The following is a 21,158-nucleotide window of genomic DNA, read 5'->3' as shown; positions in this document are numbered from 1 at the left end:
ATTTTTCATAATATATCACTGAATTTCTTCGAAATTCCCCATATACCATACGAAATGTTTTAATTCACTATATACATTGAGTTTTCATACGTTAGCACATAATACCATTAATGACAACTGCCGTCAGTGTGTCATTTGTGGTAAATTATCAGTATGCCCTTACACATTCAACTGGCGCCATTGTTAGAGTTGACTTTCCTAAATACAACGTATGTCTTCCAAAAATTGACCCCCCGTATTTCTTCTTCAAAAAATTGCACCATTGTTACACAAATTATTGTTAACGTCGCTTTGATATTTTCTTTCGTGATAATTATTTAACAGTTTCTTAGCAACTTCCTCTACTCTTCTATGCTTCTCCATTATCTCAACTTTTAATTCTTGTTCGTAACCTTGATCAATTTTGTATTCTTTGTCGGCGGAAATCACGGTATCAACTGGACAAAATCTTACTGACCGTCTCTCGAACCTTCCGGCGGACGACAACGTTTTACTGAGGCATGAACGGGAGTAGGAAGATGTTGTTGATGGTGTTGACGTGCAGAATTTCTGACTGTTGGATGAGGTTATTGATGATGAGATCTTCGATTTTTAGGATGCGTTTGAGTTGAATTACGAGTTGAGAAAACTCGCGAGTTTTCCACCTGGTGAAATCGGTTGTTTCACTTTTTTTAAACCGCCGTACAGCTTCAACGCTCTTTTTTTAAGATCTCCTTCTTTGTTCTTCTTAGCTGGAATTTCATCGGAGTAATAATAATAATAATAATAATAATAATAATAATTATTATTATTATTATTATTATTATTATTATTATTATTATTAGTATTATTATTATTATTCCTTTGAAATAATTCCTGCTGATTTATTGACGATTTTATAGGTTTTAATGTGAAGCTCTTGGATTTCGATTTTGAAGATCCGTAAAAGGAATTAGTATCTGAAGAAGAAAATCCACCGATTCCAGAGCTAGAATCAGAGGAGCTAGAAGAAGAAGATGAATTAAACTTAACAGTTGAATAATTCATAGCAACCATTGAATTTCTTCGAAGCTTAAGAAAATGGTATTTGACGAAAAAAAAGTTATGGTATATGGTGAATTATTAATTTACCACAAACGGCACACTGACGGCAATTGTCATTAATGGTATTCTATGCTAACGTACGAAAACTCAATGGTATACGGTGAATTAAAACATTTCGTGTGGCATATGGTGAATTTCGAAAAAACTCGGTGATATATCATGAAATATCCATTTTATTAATAATACTATTTATCTTTAATTTTATTTTGGTAATTATAACTCATGTTCAGCCGTTTAGGTAAAAAAAATTGACACGTATATAAAAAATAGTATAGTCATATAAGATCTGGTTTTATTCGTTTTAAAATCTAATTTTTTTTAATATATTATTTTATTATTCTTTGTTTATTGAAAATAAAGATATTTAATATCAAATTACGTGTAAAAAGAAATATAGCAAGTATTGGGTAACGAAAAATGTATTATGTTGTCTAGTTTAATTAGCATTAAAGAGAAAATGAATTGTTTTTAAGAAAATATATATACATAGTAATAAATAAATAAATAAATAAAGAGAAAAATTATATTATGTGGATAATCCAATAGAAAATATGTATAATTAATCTGGTTTTTAAGGAAAAATAAGTGAATTGTGTGGATAACCCAATATAGATTAAAAGAAATTTATGAGTCCATTTACAAATTATTAAAATTAAGCAGAAGAAGTAAAATAACCGAATAAGGCAAAGAGAGAGATGGAAGGAGTACAAATTGGAAATAGAAGGATATATAAATGATCTAATTAGTTTTATTATTGGTTCTTCTAAGTTGTTGCGTAGTTTTGATGAATTTTTACTTTGATATTAAAGTTATAATGATTAAAGTTAGCCTATATATTTTTCCTTTCATATTAATTCAATCTTAGATATCTCTATTTGTGCATAATTCAATCAAATTCACATTAATTGTTCAATTTGGATTTTACACTCTATTTAATGCACTAATTTAATCCTTAATATCTCTAATTACGCTAATTAAAAAATATCAAAAATTGATATTAATAAAATTTATATTGAGATGAATCAAACAAGATCACTTGACTATATTTTGAAATTGAGATTAAGAATAATATACAAATTAAGAGTGATTGATAAATAATGTCAAAAAAACCAAATGCATGATTCAAGATTGTTACAAATATATGACAATATAATATATATCCTAAATACAAATATTACAACTAATAGTAATTATTCTCCAACTAAAATACAATTCGATGGTCTTATAGAAAAAATTCAGGTAAATTATCAATGGTACCTCTAAGTTTTTGCATTTTATCAATGGTATCCTTAAATTTTTTCAATTATCAATGATATCCTCGTGTTATTGAGCGTTTTACAACCGTAACCTTTTCTAATTATTTTCGTCCAAAACAGTCAAAAATCTTTAACTTTTTTTTCCTTTATTTTTCAATTTAAAACATTAAGGTAAACAAAAAAGGTTAACAATTTTGGATGATTTTAGAGGGAAAAAATTAGAAAAGGTTACGATTGTAATATGCTGAATACCATCGAAAAATTTAGAGGTACAATGTTCGGTGAATCAATCGGCAAATCAATCGGCACCTTTTTTCGTTCTCCTGTCCCTCGTCCGCGACTTGTTCGCAGCCCCTGACCATCTCAAACAAACCCTAACTTTTATAGTCCAATCCATCTTCTCTAGCTTACTTCTCCACATTCATGGCGTTCGCTACTCGTATTTTTTCTAAATCCAAGCAGGTATATCTCTCTCATTTCTCTTTTTGATTCTAATTTCTCCGCTTTTGTGTACATCGTCTTGATTTTTATTTATTTCTGATTGTTTCTCGATTTCGATTTGAATTTCATCTTTTGGTCGTTGACTCACAAGAATTTTTTCGATTTAGGTTTCTAATATTTGTGAACTTTACATTTTCAAATCGATGTGTTGAGGATGGTTCTTAGTTTCATGGTTACTCGATTGAGTTTATTGATTCAATCAGTAGATTGATTTACTAAAGTTATCTTCTTAATCCAATGTGATTGGTTCTTCACCGTGGCAATGTTTTTTGAAAGTTTTTTGTTCGATTATACAGCTCACATAATGAAATGAACTCCATGTTTGATGTCGGGGATTATATATGAACTGGTGATTTGAAGTTTATTGTGTTACTTTCTAATATTTATGAAAAGGGTCAATAAAACATTGGTCTTGAATATACTGTGTTTATTTGTTTGGTCATTTGCATTTGTTTTAGTGCATATTGTGTACAATGTTGGTTTTATGGAGTACTTTTTTCTATTCATCGCTCTAATTTTTGGGGTATTGTTTTGGTTTTAAGCAGAATGGTGTTATCGACGATGAGAAAATTTAGGTTAATAAGAGATTGTTTAACCAGCAAGTTATTATGATCACTGTCCTATTATAGTTTCGCCAACAGTTTGTGTTTTCACGATTGGGCTGTTATTAATAACCAAATGGTAGTCAAAACACATCCCTTGAAGTTGAACCGTAAATGACTATACTATGTGTCCTAACATTCGAGGAAGGAAAGTGAGGGGAAAGGAGGGTAGAGATGACAAAGGAAGAGTGATGTGTTCTTATTCAAATAACTTTGCATTATTGGGGACATGGGAGATTTGTTTTGCAAAATGTGAAGGTAATCGTCCTTCCAATTCCTCTTTTCCGTATTCGTCCCTCCCCAAATTCTATCTAAATGAGGATGCCTCATCCTCCCATTCTTCATCTCATCCTTTCCTCCGTTTGCGTCTATTCCCCGGTCCCTAATAATTTTTTTACTATTCAGTTGCTTGATAGTGATTTAAATCAATCTGTTACTATCTATGGGTTTTTTCATACTCTATGGGGGGAGTTACTTGTTTGTTTGACTTTTTTTCGGAGTGTTGTATACTTAGAATCCCTTGTTTGCTTATGGAATAAAATTTTCTTTTATTTTTGACAGCTGTATACTGTTCAGAACATTTTACCAAAGGACCATGTGACTCCTGTTCGTTACTTTGCCGAAAAACCAGCTCCCACGGGGCTCAAGGGAGATGGTCAGTCTTTTTTTTTTTGTAAATGTACTAACGGATATTTTTTTTTATCAAGTTTGGTGTATTGTGAAGTCTGAAATGAAGTCTGAAAATGTATATTTACATGTCTTATCCTTTATGATATTTTGATGCACGCTTAAAAGAGATGCTGAAAGGAATATTTTTGGAGGTTAAGAAGAAGTTTGAGACAGCTCTTAGTGTACTTCGCCAGGAAAAGATCACCATAGACCCAGATGATCCTGCTGCTGTTCAACAATATGCTAAGGTCATGAAGACTGTAAGAGAAAAGTACATTTTTTTACTTTATTACTTCTAAACACAATTCTACATAAAAGTTTTTTTTAATACTATTAACGTTATATTAGCTCTAGGCTAAAAGGTAGTGTAATAAATGCATTAATGGTAATCATAATGCTAGTACTTTGCATCTTCAATATGCATAGTGCAAAAATAAGTTTTGGTCGCGATGGTGATGCGACTTGAGGTGATAAGTTTTTTGTACCACTAAAATTAGCCGAAACTAAGTACTACTTGAAGTAGACTAAAATGTTATTTTGTTACACCTTTACGTTGTAAAATATATATTTGAAAATCTTTACTCGGCTGATACTTTATGACATGGCCTTGTTTTGCTTTATGTTAATGTGATGTAAAGGTTTAGATTTGAGTATTAGGTTGTTTTTGATTCAACCTCTGTTACTTTTATTCTTTTTATTTGGTGTCCACTAAAGACGACATCTTATGGAACTTCCTTCTTTCCAAATATCGCATGCATTGAGGAGTTGGATAAATGGGATTGGAAGCAATGAGCCAATGGGATCTTGACTCTTGAGTTTGATTGTTTGAGGTTTATGATGTCATAGGTTCAAATGGAGGTTTTTGTCTCGATTTTCAACTAAGAGACTGTGCTGCATAAGAGAATCTTGTATCTGGTGCTTTTTTTTAGGGTTTTAAGAAAGGAAAATGGAATAAGAACCCTTATTTTTCCGTAGTGAGTGTTTGGTTGATTGTGTTATCATTCCCTTTACCCACTTTTGATTCTCAAAGTCTCTAAATCCCTTCACATCAAGTCCCAAGGCATTGACCCCCTTCTCCACCACGTTAGAACCCTCTAATGTCATTTATTGACTCAACCATAGACCATAAGTCCTCGACTATTGCCACCACCAACTCTTATTTTTAGACTTCCTTTAATATTACCATCACTACTTTGCTACCCAATATCATTATTGCAAGTGGAAGCAATCAAACATCACACTCACTCCAACCCCTACCCCTACCCCAACCCCAGTGGCGGACCCAGGAATTTCAAATTGGAGGGTCAAAATTTCGGATATCGGTTGTGGCGACGGAAAGGCGAGGGCAAAAAATCGTCGCCAAATGGAAAAGCAAATTAGCGACGGGAATATGGTCGCAAATCCGTCGCCAATTGGTCGCTAGAGTAATTTTTATTATTTTTTTTTAAAAGCTCATTTATTTTTTTCAGATTGGGGGGTCCACTGCCCCCCCCTTGCCCCTAGCTGGGTCCGCCCCTGCCCAACCCCAACCCCAACCCCAACCCATCGTCTACACAACCAATATTCTGCCACAACAATCACCAATCCCAACATACATTAAGGTAGAAGAAAGAGAGTTGAAATGTAGATATAAAACTATAGCTTAATGGAGGCTAAGTATCGTATAAATTTTATCATTATACGGTCTTGGATCTCCAACCTCTTGAAATCCAAGTATTGGTGGTGGATTTGACCAATTTACATCGATAAATTTTGTAAAACAAGGAAAGCAAGTCGTGTTTCCGATGACTGAATGCAGGGTGAGGATGATTTACAGGTTGATCTCACGGTTGGTGCCAAATTAGGGTAGTTGGTCTTAGTTAAGAGAGGAGAGTTGCAAGATACTTGCATAATGGTTAAAGGACTTGGGTGCATGTATTGTTTTAGTTTTGTCTTTTGTTCAAACCTCCTCTTGAAGTTCCCTTTTTTAATTGCTTTCACCTCTTATTCATTTCTTTATTTCTTTTTTGTAAAAATGAACCAAATGATCCCTTTTGGAGTTGATAATCTTTATTTTAAAGGGAGTTGGATTTTCTATTACCATTGTGTTTCATCTTTTTCATTTTTACTTTTTCTGTTCTTAAGAAAAAAGCTTCACTATAGATTTTTCTTTGCTCTTTTGTCTCATCTCTCATTTTCTCTTGATTGCCATGCTATGTCTGTTTGCTTAATGTTGGATTTCATCTACGTTATGCTGCTGCTTCTGTGTTTCTTTCAGCATAATGTGTAAAGCTTTCATCATGCATTTTCTGAGCCATTTTACAATGCAGGGCTGATCTCTTCTCAGAGTCCCAGAGGATTCAATACACAATTCAAACGCGAACTCAGGGTATTCCTGATGCTCGTACTTATCTTCTTACTTTGAAGGAAATTCGTCTGAAGTATGAACAATATTACTCCTACTCTTTTTCACTAAAAATAGTTGCTTTAGATTTGGTTTGTGCAATCTAGTCTATGGTAAACAACAAAATTTTATTCATTGGAACTAATTCGATTTTTGATAATAATATTGTGCAGGAGAGGTCTTACTGATGAACTTGGTGCAGAGGCCATGATGTTTGAAGCCTTGGATAAAGTTGAAAATGAAATTAAGAAACCTCTAATGAGGAATGATGACAAAGGAGTGAATCGTTTAATGGCAGAGTTCGATAAGATCAACAAGAAGTAAGTTGTACTTTAAAATGTTTTAAAAATTTAAAACTGCAATTGCCTTGACTATTCCTGCCCCCTACCCTAAAAAATTCTTTATAGAAAATTGCTTAGAGTCTAATGAAACTCGACTCTTTTTTTGTTGGTTAGCTCATCTATCGTGGCTGGTCTTTTAATTATAGGGGAGTTTCAATTTCATCTGTTATGCGATGCTTCCTTATGTAAAACCTCTCATGCACAATAAATGACATGCTTAATTTGTACAAGGGTTTGTAAAGAGTATTAAAACCTTTTTGGACAATCTATCATTTCAACATTTAATATTGGGTACAGTCATTTAGGTATTATGTTACAGGAATCTTAGAATCTATTTAGTCTTTGACCTTTTGTTTTGTATCTGTTAACGATATTGAAAAAGGAAATTGCAAAGTCCAGCTTGATATTTTGCACATTTGGATAATGTATTTTTGAACCATTTGTGTGAAGTTGCACATGAATTTGCTATTCAGAGTCCTTTGGAAACAATATGTTTGTCATTTTAAGGGTAAGGTTGCTTAAATTTGACTTTCCAACCCCATAACCCACGTAGTCGCATAGGTGGGAGCCATGTGGCGTTGGGGTAATGCTATGTTTTCTTGTTGATAAAATTTCATGTGTAATTTATCATTTTCTTTTCAAAATAGGCTTGGAATCAATAAAAATGATTTGCCAAAATATGAGGAGAAGCTGGAGCTTAATATTGCAAAGGCACAACTTGAAGAGTTGAAGAAGGAAGCTGTAGAGGCAATGGAAACTCAAGCAAAGAAGTATGTTACTGTCATCTTAATCTATGACTTTGTTCGGGATTCCTTGTTGCTGCTATTTGTTTGCTTATGGCTTCTTCATATTGTTGTGTCTCACTGTTGCTTGTCATTTGCTAGTAGTGAATGTTTAAGAAGTTTGATATCTTCATTAACCATTAAGAGGCTATTCTTTTGGAATCAGTGCAGTTTAGCACATATTACTATTTTAGTATGAATGATTTCAGTTCAGATAGTATTATAATTCTGTACTTACATTCGATTTTTAGTATAATACTTCATTTTTGTACTAACTTTTATTACTAATATTCAGTACTTTTTCGGTATAAATAAGTTGATTTAGAGCAGTAATAAGGCTATTTTGGTTCATATTTATTTCAGTCCGATCAGTTGAGCTCAATTCTGTTCAGTCAAATCTTCAGTGAAAGAGCACAAGTTTTAAGTCTGTACACGTGTTTGTTCCCTATGCAAACACAATCATGAGGAGAGAAAAAAAAGCTTACTGCACCACAGTGTCGCCCTGTGTTTGTCTCCTAGTAACCAAAAACTGGAAACTCCCAATGAATCTTGTTTCGGAAACTTCGTCCCTGACTTGTTCCCTATTCAAACACAATCATGAGGAGAGGAAAAACAAGCTTTCTGCACCATGGTTCTCACCCTGTGTTTGTCACCTAGTTATCAAAAACTGGAAACTTCCCACTGAATCTTGTTTTGGAAACTTCGTCCCTGAAACTCTTACTCAACGTTTCGGAATCTTCATTCCTTAAACTCCAGATTAATTTTCTAATGAAAAATTGTTTCAAGCTACAACTGCTTAAAATATTATACAAAAACCACCCCATCATACAAATACTTTGTTTCTAAAACTCTAAATTAACGCTATATGTTTCAGTTTACGTTCCCCGTACCATATCATTTTTGCTTTCAGGTAACATTGGTTTGTCATCTATTTGCTCTCTTTTTCATCTTTTTTACATATCTTTGATCTTTGATAATGAATCAAAAATTTATATCTTTGTGTCCACATACATTCATATTCATTGCAGACCACTTACAAATATGTTAATGATAGACCTGGAGTATCGAGGGACGTGGATAATAATGCTTAAACGGTTGCATTTTCTGCTAATCTGGCAATTTTTTTGCATCTTCATGAATTTGAACCTTTTGCAAATTTAGTTGGAAAGAGAAATATATGATTTATTTTGGGTATATCATAGTATATGCATTAAATTTCCACTGTTGCCATCTTTGCTAGTTGTACCAACTGTGGTAGAGTATGCTACTTTATTTTCTGTACCATATGAGTTAAAGAACTCGGAGCTATTTTTGATCTATTATGTTTTGCCCCAATTTTCTTGAAATTTGCTTGGTGAGGATATGCCTCATCATTTTCATCTTTTTAGAAGTTCTGATCTTGATGTTTCATGTTGTTTGTACTCCTGATTTCTACTAAACTATAGCTGTATAGCTTTCTTGGAGTTTTATTGTATTTGCTTGATGCCTTTAGTTTAAAATTTTAGGGGACATTCTGGCTCTATTAGAACATCATTTTTTTGTATTTGAGAACTCCATAATTAAACCCTGACTGCCTATGCTCTTTTGAGCTTTTGGTCCAAGTTTCATTGTATCCCTGCTTTTGCACATTGGATTAGGTGTTAGAGGAAAGTGCTTTCTCCTTGCATTTCATTCCATCAGATCACCTACGTTACGTAAAAGTAATGTGTCAGTTTTAAACTGCACTAGGATAACTATTTTTTTAAGACTCACGTGCTCAGAATTTTGACACATGAGAAACACTTTTGGTGTTTTCCAGTCCTGTTGCTTGTCACAGCTTTTGACTAGTGGTATTTTGTTGAGTAAGCAAATTGCTGTGGTAAGCAGTCATACAGATAGCAATTATGTGTGCGGTTTTTGATTAACGTTTTATGGTCCACAAATTTCTTCATAAACACCGATTCATGTAGATGATTGACATGAAAATTTCTGTTTTCAATTAATATTAAAAATGATTGAAGTATAAACCTCTGATGTAAATGGCATTTTTACGAAGTCAAGTTGCCCAGTGCCAGATTAATTGCTATATCTTAATGTACTGCATTGATGAGATATAACTCTGTAAATCTATTGCTACTTCTATTATTTTCGTTGCATTGTAGTTTACTAAGCTTTATCTTGCAAATTCAGGGAGGAATTTAAAGACGAGCAGATGGCTGATGCCAAGTCATTGGACATCCGAAATTTCATCTGAGATTCAACTTTGGACTTTTAACTTTGCTGGAAAAAACTTGTTGGAGAGGGTTGAAGGCTGTAGTTGTTGATCTCATGGAGAGTACTGCTCTCCTTCCCTTGTCACATTTTGTTTTTAAACTAAATTACATCTTGTTTGGTTGAGAAGTGCACCAGACACGAGTCATTTTTTGGGATAGTTCTTGATTGAATTTTTCATGTGTTTATATCTGTTGATCATGCTATCTTTTGAGCATATGAAATAATGAAATTCTGATTATGACAATCTCTGTTGTCTTTTATTCGTTTTGTGGTATTTTCACAAATCAGTGTAGAGTCTAGTGTACAAAAGCAAAAAAGGCATTGGAGTTGGAGTATATATGTAATCTAAACCATATGTTGCGAAGACGGATTTATGGCTGAGAGGATCGTAGCTTTTATGAGCAAAATACGCATACACCGAGTATGACGATGGTGATGCCAGGTGATGATGATAATATAGTTTGGTTGCTTTAATGCACAATAATATATAGCTTTGTGTCCAATTTGGTTGTCCATGGCTAAGGTCATGTTCACTTTTAACTTATTTTTTGAACTTATTACTTATTCTTATTGAAATCAGATAAATCAGACCAGATTAGATAACATTAGATCAGTTCAGACTAGATTAAATCAAGATTTAGATTAGATCAGATTAAATCAGAACTTAATAACTTCAAATTAGATTAGATGAAGAGAACATGACTTTAATATAATGAAACTTCCTTCTATCAAAAAGCCCCAACTCCTTCCCTCAAATTCAAAACTGGTGCTTCTTTCTCTCCCCAAGCTACGTAGGCTGGTTTAGGACTTGGGGCTGTCGAATTCGATATAACATTTATCCGACATAAAATAAGCTGAGTATGGGTTGAACTTTTTCGATGCTTTTATGGGTTGACTCTAACTTGTTTAATTAATTGGGCTTCAATTAAAGCTTTTCAACGAGTTAAATCCTAGTATACTGATCAGACCTAATAACTGTCTAACTTATTTTATGTCACTTGTAAGGCTAAAAATATATAAAAGAAAATCAAATTTTGAGAAGTTAATACTTAATATTAGAAAAATTTGAAAAAAGAAAAAATAATCAATTTGAGAAATTCCTTGCTCTAGGTTGTGTAGTGCTTACATGCAACATTCTAAACTTATGCATAAGCTTTTATTGAATTAGTATTTCAATTGTACTTTATTTTAAATTGATTCTTATTTAAAACAAACATTTCAAGATAAATTTTTTCTTATTTTCATTAATTCTTTGCCTGACAACATTAAGGTTTAATGTAACCTGTTTGCTTCTTATAAGACTAATATTACATAACCTTTAATATAAAAACACCAATCACAATTAAAAAATTTCAACCACTTTTTAAAATCAACTTGTATATACATATACATATTTAACATTCCACCTTTTGAAATAATTATGGTAAAAAAAAGTATTTTATATTATCGAGATTAAAAAAAAGTCATAATCAGATATTGTCTCAATTAAAGAGTAATATTACTATTTCATCTAAGATCTTGCACAAATTCTTATGAGAGACGGTCTTTTTGAGAGACCATCTCTAATTGGGTCTGCTCATTATATGTTTTATAAAATATTATAAGTAGGCATTAAAAATAATGTAAGTAGACATTTAAGATATTGAAATTAGGCATTAAAGATACAGTAAGTAAGCATTTAGGATAATATAAGTAGGCATTAAGAATACAATAAGTAGACATTTGTCTTTAATAGGCTGAGCTTAAGATACGTCTCTCAAAGAGACGGTATCTCAAGAGACTAGCCGGAGATAATAGAGTTTGATACTCCCTCATTAAAAAAAAATCAAAAGGACATGTATTATCTATAAAAAAAAAAATTCAATAAAATCTCAAAGAAGTTGCTATTATTTTTGGGTTACTCACCTTCCAACACAAGGAATTACATGTTCAAATACAAAATAAATCACTTACAACCTCCCCTTAAGACTCACAAGAATTAACAAGATCAATACAATAACCATGACATAAAATCTCCGTAATTTTTAGTTTTACTTTGGATTATGGTGCACCAAGTAGATTTTGTACAAATAAATTAAAAAGAATTAAATAACATTTATGAAATTGGATAATGAATTGTTAATTTAACAGGGGCATCCTCTGCTCTGTTGTTCAACTATTTCCGAAAGAGAACCCGTCTCGGTTATACTTTCAAAGTATCTGTGAAACAAAAATGAAAAGAATTTAGTTTTGTGTAAGGTTGGATATTAATTTCCATTTATCCCAAAATAAAAATGTTCACTTCACGTGTTAGATTGTGATAATTTATCGTATAATTATTTTATGGGCCCACTTGTGACTCGTAAGGAGTGAGGACACACTCGGGGCACCCATGGCCTTGGATCCAAAAACCCACGGGTAATAAGCCTTGACTCACATATACACTAGATGAGGTCCACTCTTTCCCAAAAACACATGGTATTAGGAAGATTACCCACCAAGCATTATGATTTATGTGTAAGTCCACAACCCACTATTTCAGTGATGCGGAATCTTCCTCGCATGTAGAGTATTTTCAACAAAAAATGATGTATGAAGATGGATTAAAGCAAAGTGAGACAAGAAAGCTTGTGTGCAAGTCTGGTGAACAATGTTTGCTACCAAGGGTCAATCAACGACAACCTCTTTGTTATTTCTAAAAAGTGTAAGGTTGCGTATATCTGAACCACTGATAATTCAAGGATATATCATCTCAATACGAAGTGCACACATTTTATAAGCCAATAAGATACAATTTCAAAATCATATGGCAATAGAAAAAGGGCTCTAATAACTTATAAAGCATGTATATCATCTTTTAATTTATCCGTGTGGGACGAACTATCCAAACAAGACTTGAGAGAATAATATGGAGGCAAAAAGCATGGACTTACAATTCTTGGGAACGATCATGAGAGAGTGCAGCTTTAGCAATGTTAAAAAAGGCATCTTCCACATTAACATCTTCCTTTGCAGAAGTCTCATAGTATGGAATTTCAGTACCTAATGGCCCTGATTTTATTGATTCACACCACTCTCTTGCTCTTTTCTCTTTAACCTTATAATTAAGTTCGCACAAATATAAACAACAATAATATGTTATGAGTCAATTATAATAATTAAATCGTAGAAATGTTAATAATTCTCATAAAATTGTCATTTATAATAAATAAGTTATCTATTAAAATGCCCATTTCTGATTCTTATTAAGCCTTTTTATAACCCGTTTCATTTTAATTATAATAGAGCCCATTTTCGGCCAGATTTATTTTCAACCTCGCCCTTACAAAACCCTAGTAAAAACGGGCTGGATAAGGGCTCAAAATGAGAGCCCAACCCATTGAACATCTCTAGTTATGACTAGTAGTTTAGTATTACTATGTCCCTTTTAGATTACTATTTTTCATTGCGCAAACATATCAGTATCAATAACAATTTCAAATAAACATAACAATCATGTAATTGTATACAATTGAATGGTATGCAACTAAAGAAAGAGAAAGCATAATCAAAAAAATGCATATAAATAGTGCATACTCACCACGCGACTTGCTCCAGCATCTTGATCAATCTTATTTCCAATGATCACGAATGGGAACTTGTTTGGGTCTGGAATGTCCGTCTAATTTTTTTCAAAATAACACAAATTCTAATTTGAGACGATTTTTGTTACATAATTTGAAAATATAAAAGTATATGAAATAATTCGAATATATTATATATATACCCATACGTATAAGAATGAAGTACAAGGAAACCAATCTAGTGTTCCTTTGATCCTATATAGTTTCAAATATATATGATGAAGATTAATCAAAAGTTTAAACTATTTGATTCAGTTGATTTCATTAACTATATTAAAAGTTAATGTAACGAAATAGTTATATATTTAAATCTCATTCACTCCTTAATTTAAAGGAAATATTTAGTATCATATATGCAGGGCTGACCCTTAGTTTTAAGAGGCCCAGGGCAAAGATAATAATCATAGGACCCTAGTTATTACTTATAGAAGTGAAAGAGTAGGAGTCTCGTGATTAAATAAATGTATATTAGGGTTTGGGTTAGACTTGTTCTAGTTTTTTTGTGATGGGCCCATGGCGCAAGCGCCTCTTTCCTCCTTATAGAGTCGGCCTTGCATATATAAGGAGGACATGTGTTGCACTTACGCTTTTAGATTCTCGTATGAGGAGACATAATTAACAAAGTATGTATGATCTTAAATTTTTAATTAAGTTGATTTCTTAACGATGGTACCTGTTTAATGAACTCATCTCGCCATGTTTGAAGGGCTTCAAAGGATTTCTGGACATTTACATCATACACTAACACACAACAATCTGCTCCTCTGAAAAATGCAGGTCCTAAACTCTGAAACCTTTCTTGTCCAGCTGTGTCCCAAATCTGTCCAATGTATTAGGACTATTTATAAAATATCAAATCAAAATTTTCCATCAACCCATTTGTTTTTCATGGTTAATTATTTAAAATTAACAAAAATAAATTAAAATAGATGTATTTGTTCTTTTAAAATTGCTAGAAAAATATAACTTTCAGTAGCAAAACTAACCTGGAGGCTAACTAGTTTGCCATCAATTTGCAACTCTCTCGTCACAAAATCTGCTCCAATTGTTGCTTTGTATTGCTGATTGAACTTTTTGTGCACGTATCTTCCATAAATTATGTGAGAATATGATTAGTCAAGCATTACAAATAATAAGGACATGAAAAATTATAAATATTATATACTATATAGTAGTAAATTTTGAGTCGTAAGTTAACAGGGTTTAAAGTTATAATCCAAAAAAATTAGGTGATTAAGATTCGAATCCCCCCTTATCATGTTTAAAAACACAATATTTTGATATAAAACGACCCAAATATTTTCAAGAGGCCGAACCCTCAAGAAGATAAAAAATCCGTCATTATATGCATTTTAATATTACATAAGAAATTTACCTAAAACAATCCAAATTTTTATTGATTTTCCTACAATAATAATTCGAACTTTTGATTAACCATAAATAATTCCAATATTAGGATCATTTACCCAAGAACATGTTGTCCAAATGGTGATTGGTTTTTGCAGATTAATTGTTAAAAAAATAAAAACAAAAAACGTTAAAATTTAAAATAAAAAAATTAATTTACTTGATTTCACTTTTTTATTTTTTATTTTCCAATTTTCTCATAATTTTATTTTGTATTTACGTTTTAATTTTTTTTATACAAAATGACTTGTTGTATTGGTAAGAAGTTATCTTAATGCATTCTTAGCGCGTATCCCTTATAGTTGAAATTATTCATGTTTAATTAAAAGTTAAGATTATTATGAGAAAAATTCAATAAAATATTAGATTATTGTGGATAATTTTTTCAATATATATAGATACCTTGTAATTAGAGAAGTCTTCCCAACCCTGAAATTAAAGAAAAGGATTGGGCAAGCATTAATACAATATAATGCAACATTATTATAAACAAATTAAAGAAACAAAATCAAAGAAATACAAATTAAAACTTACGCAATATCACCAAGCACTATAACCTTAAGCAATGTTCTTTGCAAAGGCGACGTCATATTATATATATATGTATATAACTAAATATATATATTTATGTATATATATTTTAAAATATAGTTGTATGTATATATTGATGGGCTAGGTAGGTTTAAGCTTATGAAAACAAAGAAGATGAAGGAAATAAATGGAAGGTGATGATATTTATTATTAAATATATTAAATATTAAAAAGCAAAAAAAAAAAAAGAGGGTAACTTTATGGATTGGTTGGTATGAACAAGCTAAGATGGGGAGCAATGGCTTAAAAAGTAGACTTTCTTGTGATCAATAGAAAGCTTCTTCTTGTTGTTGTTGCTACTCACTCATACAATTAAAGGACTTCACAAATGTTGATGTGATACCATTTATCATTATTATTAATACAAAAAAAATACAATCTTATGGTGTGATTGTCTCTATTGAGTTAACTCATGTATATTTAGTGTGTTAGAATGATTAATTATAATTTTAAAGTGATTAAATAGAAAAATAAGTAAATATATAGGTCTGTTTCATGGTGAGATGATCTTATACAAAATGAATTGTATTATTAATACATAGTTTGTTTGAGATATTTTGGTTATTTTGTTTCTGACATAGAGACTAAGAATTGAGTATAATGGGTTAAAGTAGTGGGATTTTTAAAAATAAGAAAAAATATAACGAGTAAAAACGGTGGTGTTATATAAAAAAATAGAAATCAGAAAAATTTATTGCAATGAATTATATAATAATAAATGAGGCAAGTTGAGTAAATTCGAAGAATATTATTATATTTTAAATTTTGAAAATTGAATATGAGAGGAGGGGCTTGATTATTATGGATTGTGTAGTACTAGTTGTTTGTTGGTCGTGCTATCCTCAACTTTATAACTTAGTCGATGACCATACTTTGAAGGATTTTGATTTGGTACATCTGTATTTGTAGGACCCTTTAAACATCTATGAGTTGTCATTGCCATTGGAAAAAATTAAAATTAAAATTAAAATTAAAAATTAAAATAAGGTTTTGTCATTTATTGGGTTGACTCAAGTTATTAGATTGATTTTAAATTATATATTTTGGTTTGAATTAAAATCGGATGTTAAATCTATTATATATTTTATATAATTGTAAATTTATTTTTAATGTTAAATTTAATTATATAAAATCGAATTAATGTGGGATCAGATTTTCTTTCTTGTTGATGTTTTTTTAAAAAAATCATTGTTTGGGTGTTATGATCAAATGGCTAGAGTGCGACATTTCATTCCATAACCGATCTTTCTCCACTTTCTTATGTTTCTAATTAATTATTACTCCAGTCTCCAGTCATGGATGGTGTATTACCAATAACATGTACCATTTACAGTACTACTTTTTCCGTTTCATAATACCTGCTATATTTTTTATTTTTGGCAATTTCATATTATTTGCTACATTTTCTTTTTAGTAATAAAACAATTATTTAAAGTTTTACCTATCCTTATTTTTATCCTACTCTATACTCTATATTTTATAATAAAATATTATTATACTATACTCTATAAAGTAACCTAACAATCTATTTTTCCTTTTTCTTTTTCAATTAATAATAATAAAATACTATACTCTATAAAATAAACAATCAGCTACAGTGTAGGTCAATCATTTTTCTTAATCCCCGTGCCCATACAAATGTAGCAACTAAAACGGAACAGAAGAAGTATACACTAGTATGCTATTTTCAAATTAATTATAATAGGTTTCAGAGTACGTAACTTATCTCTAGTGTTGAAATTTGTCGTATTGTATTGTGTTAAAAAATTTAAATGACATATTTTAACTTATACTCCCTCCTATTCACCTTAAGAGTCATTTGACTTTTCACGGATTTTAAGGAGAGTTAAAAGTGAAACTATAAGGGTAAGAAAGAGAGTGATATTATGAGTTTTTTAATATAAGGGAAGAAAATTAGTATGGGTAATGGAGGGTATAATTGAAAATATGATAAAGTTACTAAGGGCATAAAAGTCAAAAACCCATACCAAAAATAGAAATGGGACAGTTAAGATGACTTGACCATAAAAGGAAATGGGACACATAAACTGAATAGGAGGGAGTAAAATTTGGTCTATGAAATGACGTGACCTGTTAGTTATCATAGTTATCATAGTTATCAGTGAGTCGATCTTATTTTAACTCAATATTTAAAATAATTAACGTAATATGTTGGACAAATAATTTAATATAAATTTATTTTGAATGATTGTTGTAATTCGAATTTCAAAAATTTGTATTATGAGATTATATTTGGTACTCACCATTCAAATAGATGAACTAAAACTATGTACTAAGAAAGATAATGGAGTATAAAATATACCTCATTTGTTAATCATGCTGTAACACCCCGAGATTTTAATGACGTAATTATTTAATATTTTAATAGTTTTTAAAGATTTTACGATTATATTTAATTATTTCTGAAATTAGTTTTAATAAATTTCTTGCATACATGAATTTAAATGTTAACTTATATATATATATATATATATATATATATATATATATATATATATATATATATATATATATATATATATATATATATATATATATATCAAAAATATAGTTACGATTTCTTAAAATAAAGAGGTTCGAATCAAAATGATTATTTTATTAAAAAGTGTGAGGCCGCGAAGATGAGTCTCTTAGTTGGGTCTCGCAAGAAATTAATCGAGATAAAAATAAATAAATAAATAAACATAATAATAATAATAATAATAATAATAATAATAATAATAATAATAATAATAATAATAATAATAATAATAATAATAATAATAATAATAATAATAGCAATAACGAGTATAAAACCCGTGAAAACCCTAAATGCTCAAGTAAGAGTCGTCACCCTCCTTCTCCTCCTTCTCCTTCTTTCTCCCTTCTCCTCTGCGTTAATTCTTCTTTCCCCAACCAGTTGCGCCTCCTCACTTCCCCAACCAGCAGCAGCTGCTTCGTTTCTCCTCGCAAGCAGCAGCAGCCGCCTCGTTTCCCTCGCAAGCAGCAGCAAGGGCTGCGATTTCTTCCCTAAACAGCAGCGGCCAGCATCTAGGCCACCACATGCTCCGCGTCTGCTGCAGCCACGACCGCCAGCCTGCTCCTCCCCTTTTGCTGTGAAGGCTGCCGCCTCCAGCAGCCACGGTCCAGCCGCGTGGTGTTAACCATCTAGTCTTCACTCCTTTTCTAATTACACCATTGTAAGCCTCTCAAGTTTACTCTAAGTAATTATCTTGTTATGGGTAAGAATTAATTAAATGATATTAGTAAGGCTATGAACATAGTGTCAACTGTAGAGAATTATTAAAGTCACTTGTTATGATGTCTTGATTTTAGTTCTTTCTAACCTTAGAGAATATAATGAATAATACTGTAATATGATAACTTTAAGATTCGTCCTTGTCGTCATATTAGCACTACATCAACATTAAGTGTGAATCGTCGCCTTATGATGTGAACCGTTATAACTCAAAGTTAGTTGGCGTAATGAAACAGTCGACATAATCCTTTTATTCTTTGTCGATGGAAAAACTTGTGTTATTGTTGAATTGACGATTATGCTTGGTGTTGAATGAGATGCGTACGTGCTAGAAGTAATTGAAAACTTGTCGTGAATGGATGATAGTGGTTACTCTGGTTTCTAGCTGGTATGACAAAGTAGTTAAGAGAACTTATAAGTTCTATTCCTAACTTGTATAGGTTCCCTGTTTATAAGAGGAAAGTAGACCCTTAGTTGGGTGATTTTTGTAAATTGTGGTCGTGCAGTGACGCTTGCAGGTACGTACACGCAGTAATTTATTATCATGTTATCGTTACAAAGTATTATCAATATTTCATGATTATATACATCGTATTAGAATTATAGAGCGCCAGAAAGTAAACTATGCTAGCGTATAGTCATAATAGTGATATAGACAAGTAGAATGAAAACATTAGGAGATTATGAGAACAAATTTCTAAATAGTAGAGAGCGCACCATGGTTGTGTGTGGTATCAAAGTGATTTCCTTCTTATTGAGCCTTGATGTATGATTAGTTGGCGTGACTCAACTGGATTATGTCGGTTGATTTAATAGTCCCCTATGTGAGGTTTGACGGGACCACCGTAAGGGAGGGTATGAGCATGCTTGGATCACTGGGCGCCGGATGGCCGATACCGCCCCTTGACCGAGGCGATACCATGCGGGCCTTACAAACCCCAATATGGTGGCCTCTTCACTGGTTAGTACCCCAGTGTGTTAGTTTTTCCCGAAGCTAGGACCCGAGAGGGTCAGCTGGAGGGGGCATGGGCTCATACTTTGCCATGGACGCCGGATGGCCGATAACGCCCTTGGTCGTGTCACTATGCCATGAATAGAGAAAGGATCCACTACCTTTGAATATACTCGAGAGAATAGTAGTTTGAAAGAGGAATTATAAGTAAATAGAGGTGTTTAGACAGATGACTAGACCTGCTATTGCCATACTATATTGTTGTCTATAGTTTTGTTCGATGACTCAAATTGTTATAAGTTCATTAATTACTGACGTGTATGTGTTTGTTGTTGTTTGCTCATGACTCTCTATGATGTTCCTGCTATGACACATCTGACTATGGTCATTATGTTGAGCAGCTGGAGGATCATAGCTTGACATGACAGGTATAGAAGCTTCTTTTGCTTTGCATTGGGGCAAAGAGTGGAATACGATCGTAACGATTGTGTACAAATTTTCTAATGCTTGTAGCTTCTATATTACTTGTAAAGTTCTCCTTTGGGATTGTATAAATTCTTTTGTATGGGGCTATGTGACTCCTTGTATGATCCATAATTCCGCTGCGTAGTTTTTGGATGTATAGTAGTGGGAATACTCCTTTGGTATCCGTCAGATCGATGCGTTAACACTAGAACCACGATCCTCATTAGAATTGATGATTTGAGAAGCCAACGATGATTCCTTCCGTCGTGACGTATTCTTGAAGGCATTAAAGGCCTTAGATTATTTTTGTTATGTTATCCATTTATATATTCTCGTCACATCCTCATGCTGCCGAAATTTCCACTTACTTACCTTCTTAATTAATGTTTAACGTTTATTTTAAGTATCTTCCCCTTTTCTTTTTATGTAACACCCAAATTTCCTCCATTCCTTCACGACTTCTTGTTTCGTGTAAGGAAACTGAAAATTCAGGGGTGTTACACATGCATAATAATACAATTTTTTGAATTTTTTTGAAGTAAACAAAAGTTAAAATTTAATAAATAAGAACTAATCACTTTCTTTAGTTGGTAATGATTCCCCATTCTTTTTAATCTCAATTCACATTCATAGTACTAATTCTCAACTTTTATCTTCGTTACTCCCTCATATTCATCACTGTGTCATTTGTCTTTTTATTATTTTTAGGTATTCAAATGAGATCACATATGTAGGAGAGATTCCAATTTATTGTTAGGTTTAACACATATATGTAGGAGAGATAATTCAATTTATAATCAAATGGGACCACATGTGTAGGAGAGAAAAATAGTCCAATTTATAGTTAATTGAGACCACATGTGTAGGTGAGAGAGTCCAATTTGTAGTCAATTGAGACCACATGTGTAGGAGAGAGTGTCCAATTATGGTAAAAAAAAAAGATACCCAAAATAAAAATAAGACATTTGAGATAACTTGACTCAAAATGGAAATAGGACACATGTGCTGAATA

The 21,158-nt window shown here is 31.9% G+C and overlaps 3 protein-coding genes across 3 annotated transcripts; 1 reads left to right on the top strand and 2 right to left on the bottom strand.

Moving 5' to 3' along the window:
• Positions 1-246: 246 nt before the first annotated feature.
• On the bottom strand, positions 247-2,760 carry LOC130821662 (protein BIG GRAIN 1-like B). Its single transcript, XM_057687451.1, is given in 3 exon segments — positions 247-752; positions 840-1,050; positions 2,713-2,760. Coding segments are annotated over 3 exon segments (765 nt in total).
• On the top strand, positions 2,617-10,114 carry LOC130820746 (probable ATP synthase 24 kDa subunit, mitochondrial). Its single transcript, XM_057686246.1, has 7 exons — positions 2,617-2,801; positions 4,004-4,097; positions 4,238-4,382; positions 6,421-6,531; positions 6,668-6,814; positions 7,483-7,605; positions 9,787-10,114. The coding sequence occupies exons 1-7, from the start codon at positions 2,763-2,765 to the stop codon at positions 9,848-9,850; spliced, it is 723 nt and encodes a 240-aa protein (XP_057542229.1). The 5' UTR covers positions 2,617-2,762; the 3' UTR covers positions 9,851-10,114.
• Positions 10,115-11,515: 1,401 nt separating this feature from the next.
• On the bottom strand, positions 11,516-15,719 carry LOC130820745 (ras-related protein Rab7-like). The gene is made up of 7 exons (XM_057686245.1): positions 15,414-15,719; positions 15,282-15,308; positions 14,459-14,558; positions 14,146-14,292; positions 13,430-13,510; positions 12,783-12,946; positions 11,516-12,069 (listed from the first exon to the last, which is right to left on the bottom strand). Exons 1-7 carry the CDS (start codon positions 15,467-15,469, stop codon positions 11,994-11,996), a joined length of 651 nt encoding a protein of 216 aa, XP_057542228.1. The 5' UTR covers positions 15,470-15,719; the 3' UTR covers positions 11,516-11,993.
• Between the last annotated feature and the right edge of the window lie 5,439 nt (positions 15,720-21,158).

The sequence above is a fragment of the Amaranthus tricolor genome, chromosome 8 (assembly GCF_026212465.1).
Source record: "Amaranthus tricolor cultivar Red isolate AtriRed21 chromosome 8, ASM2621246v1, whole genome shotgun sequence".
Classification (NCBI taxonomy): domain Eukaryota; kingdom Viridiplantae; phylum Streptophyta; class Magnoliopsida; order Caryophyllales; family Amaranthaceae; genus Amaranthus; species Amaranthus tricolor.
Note: the sequence above shows the minus strand (reverse complement) of the source record. Positions and strands in the feature narration are given on the sequence as shown.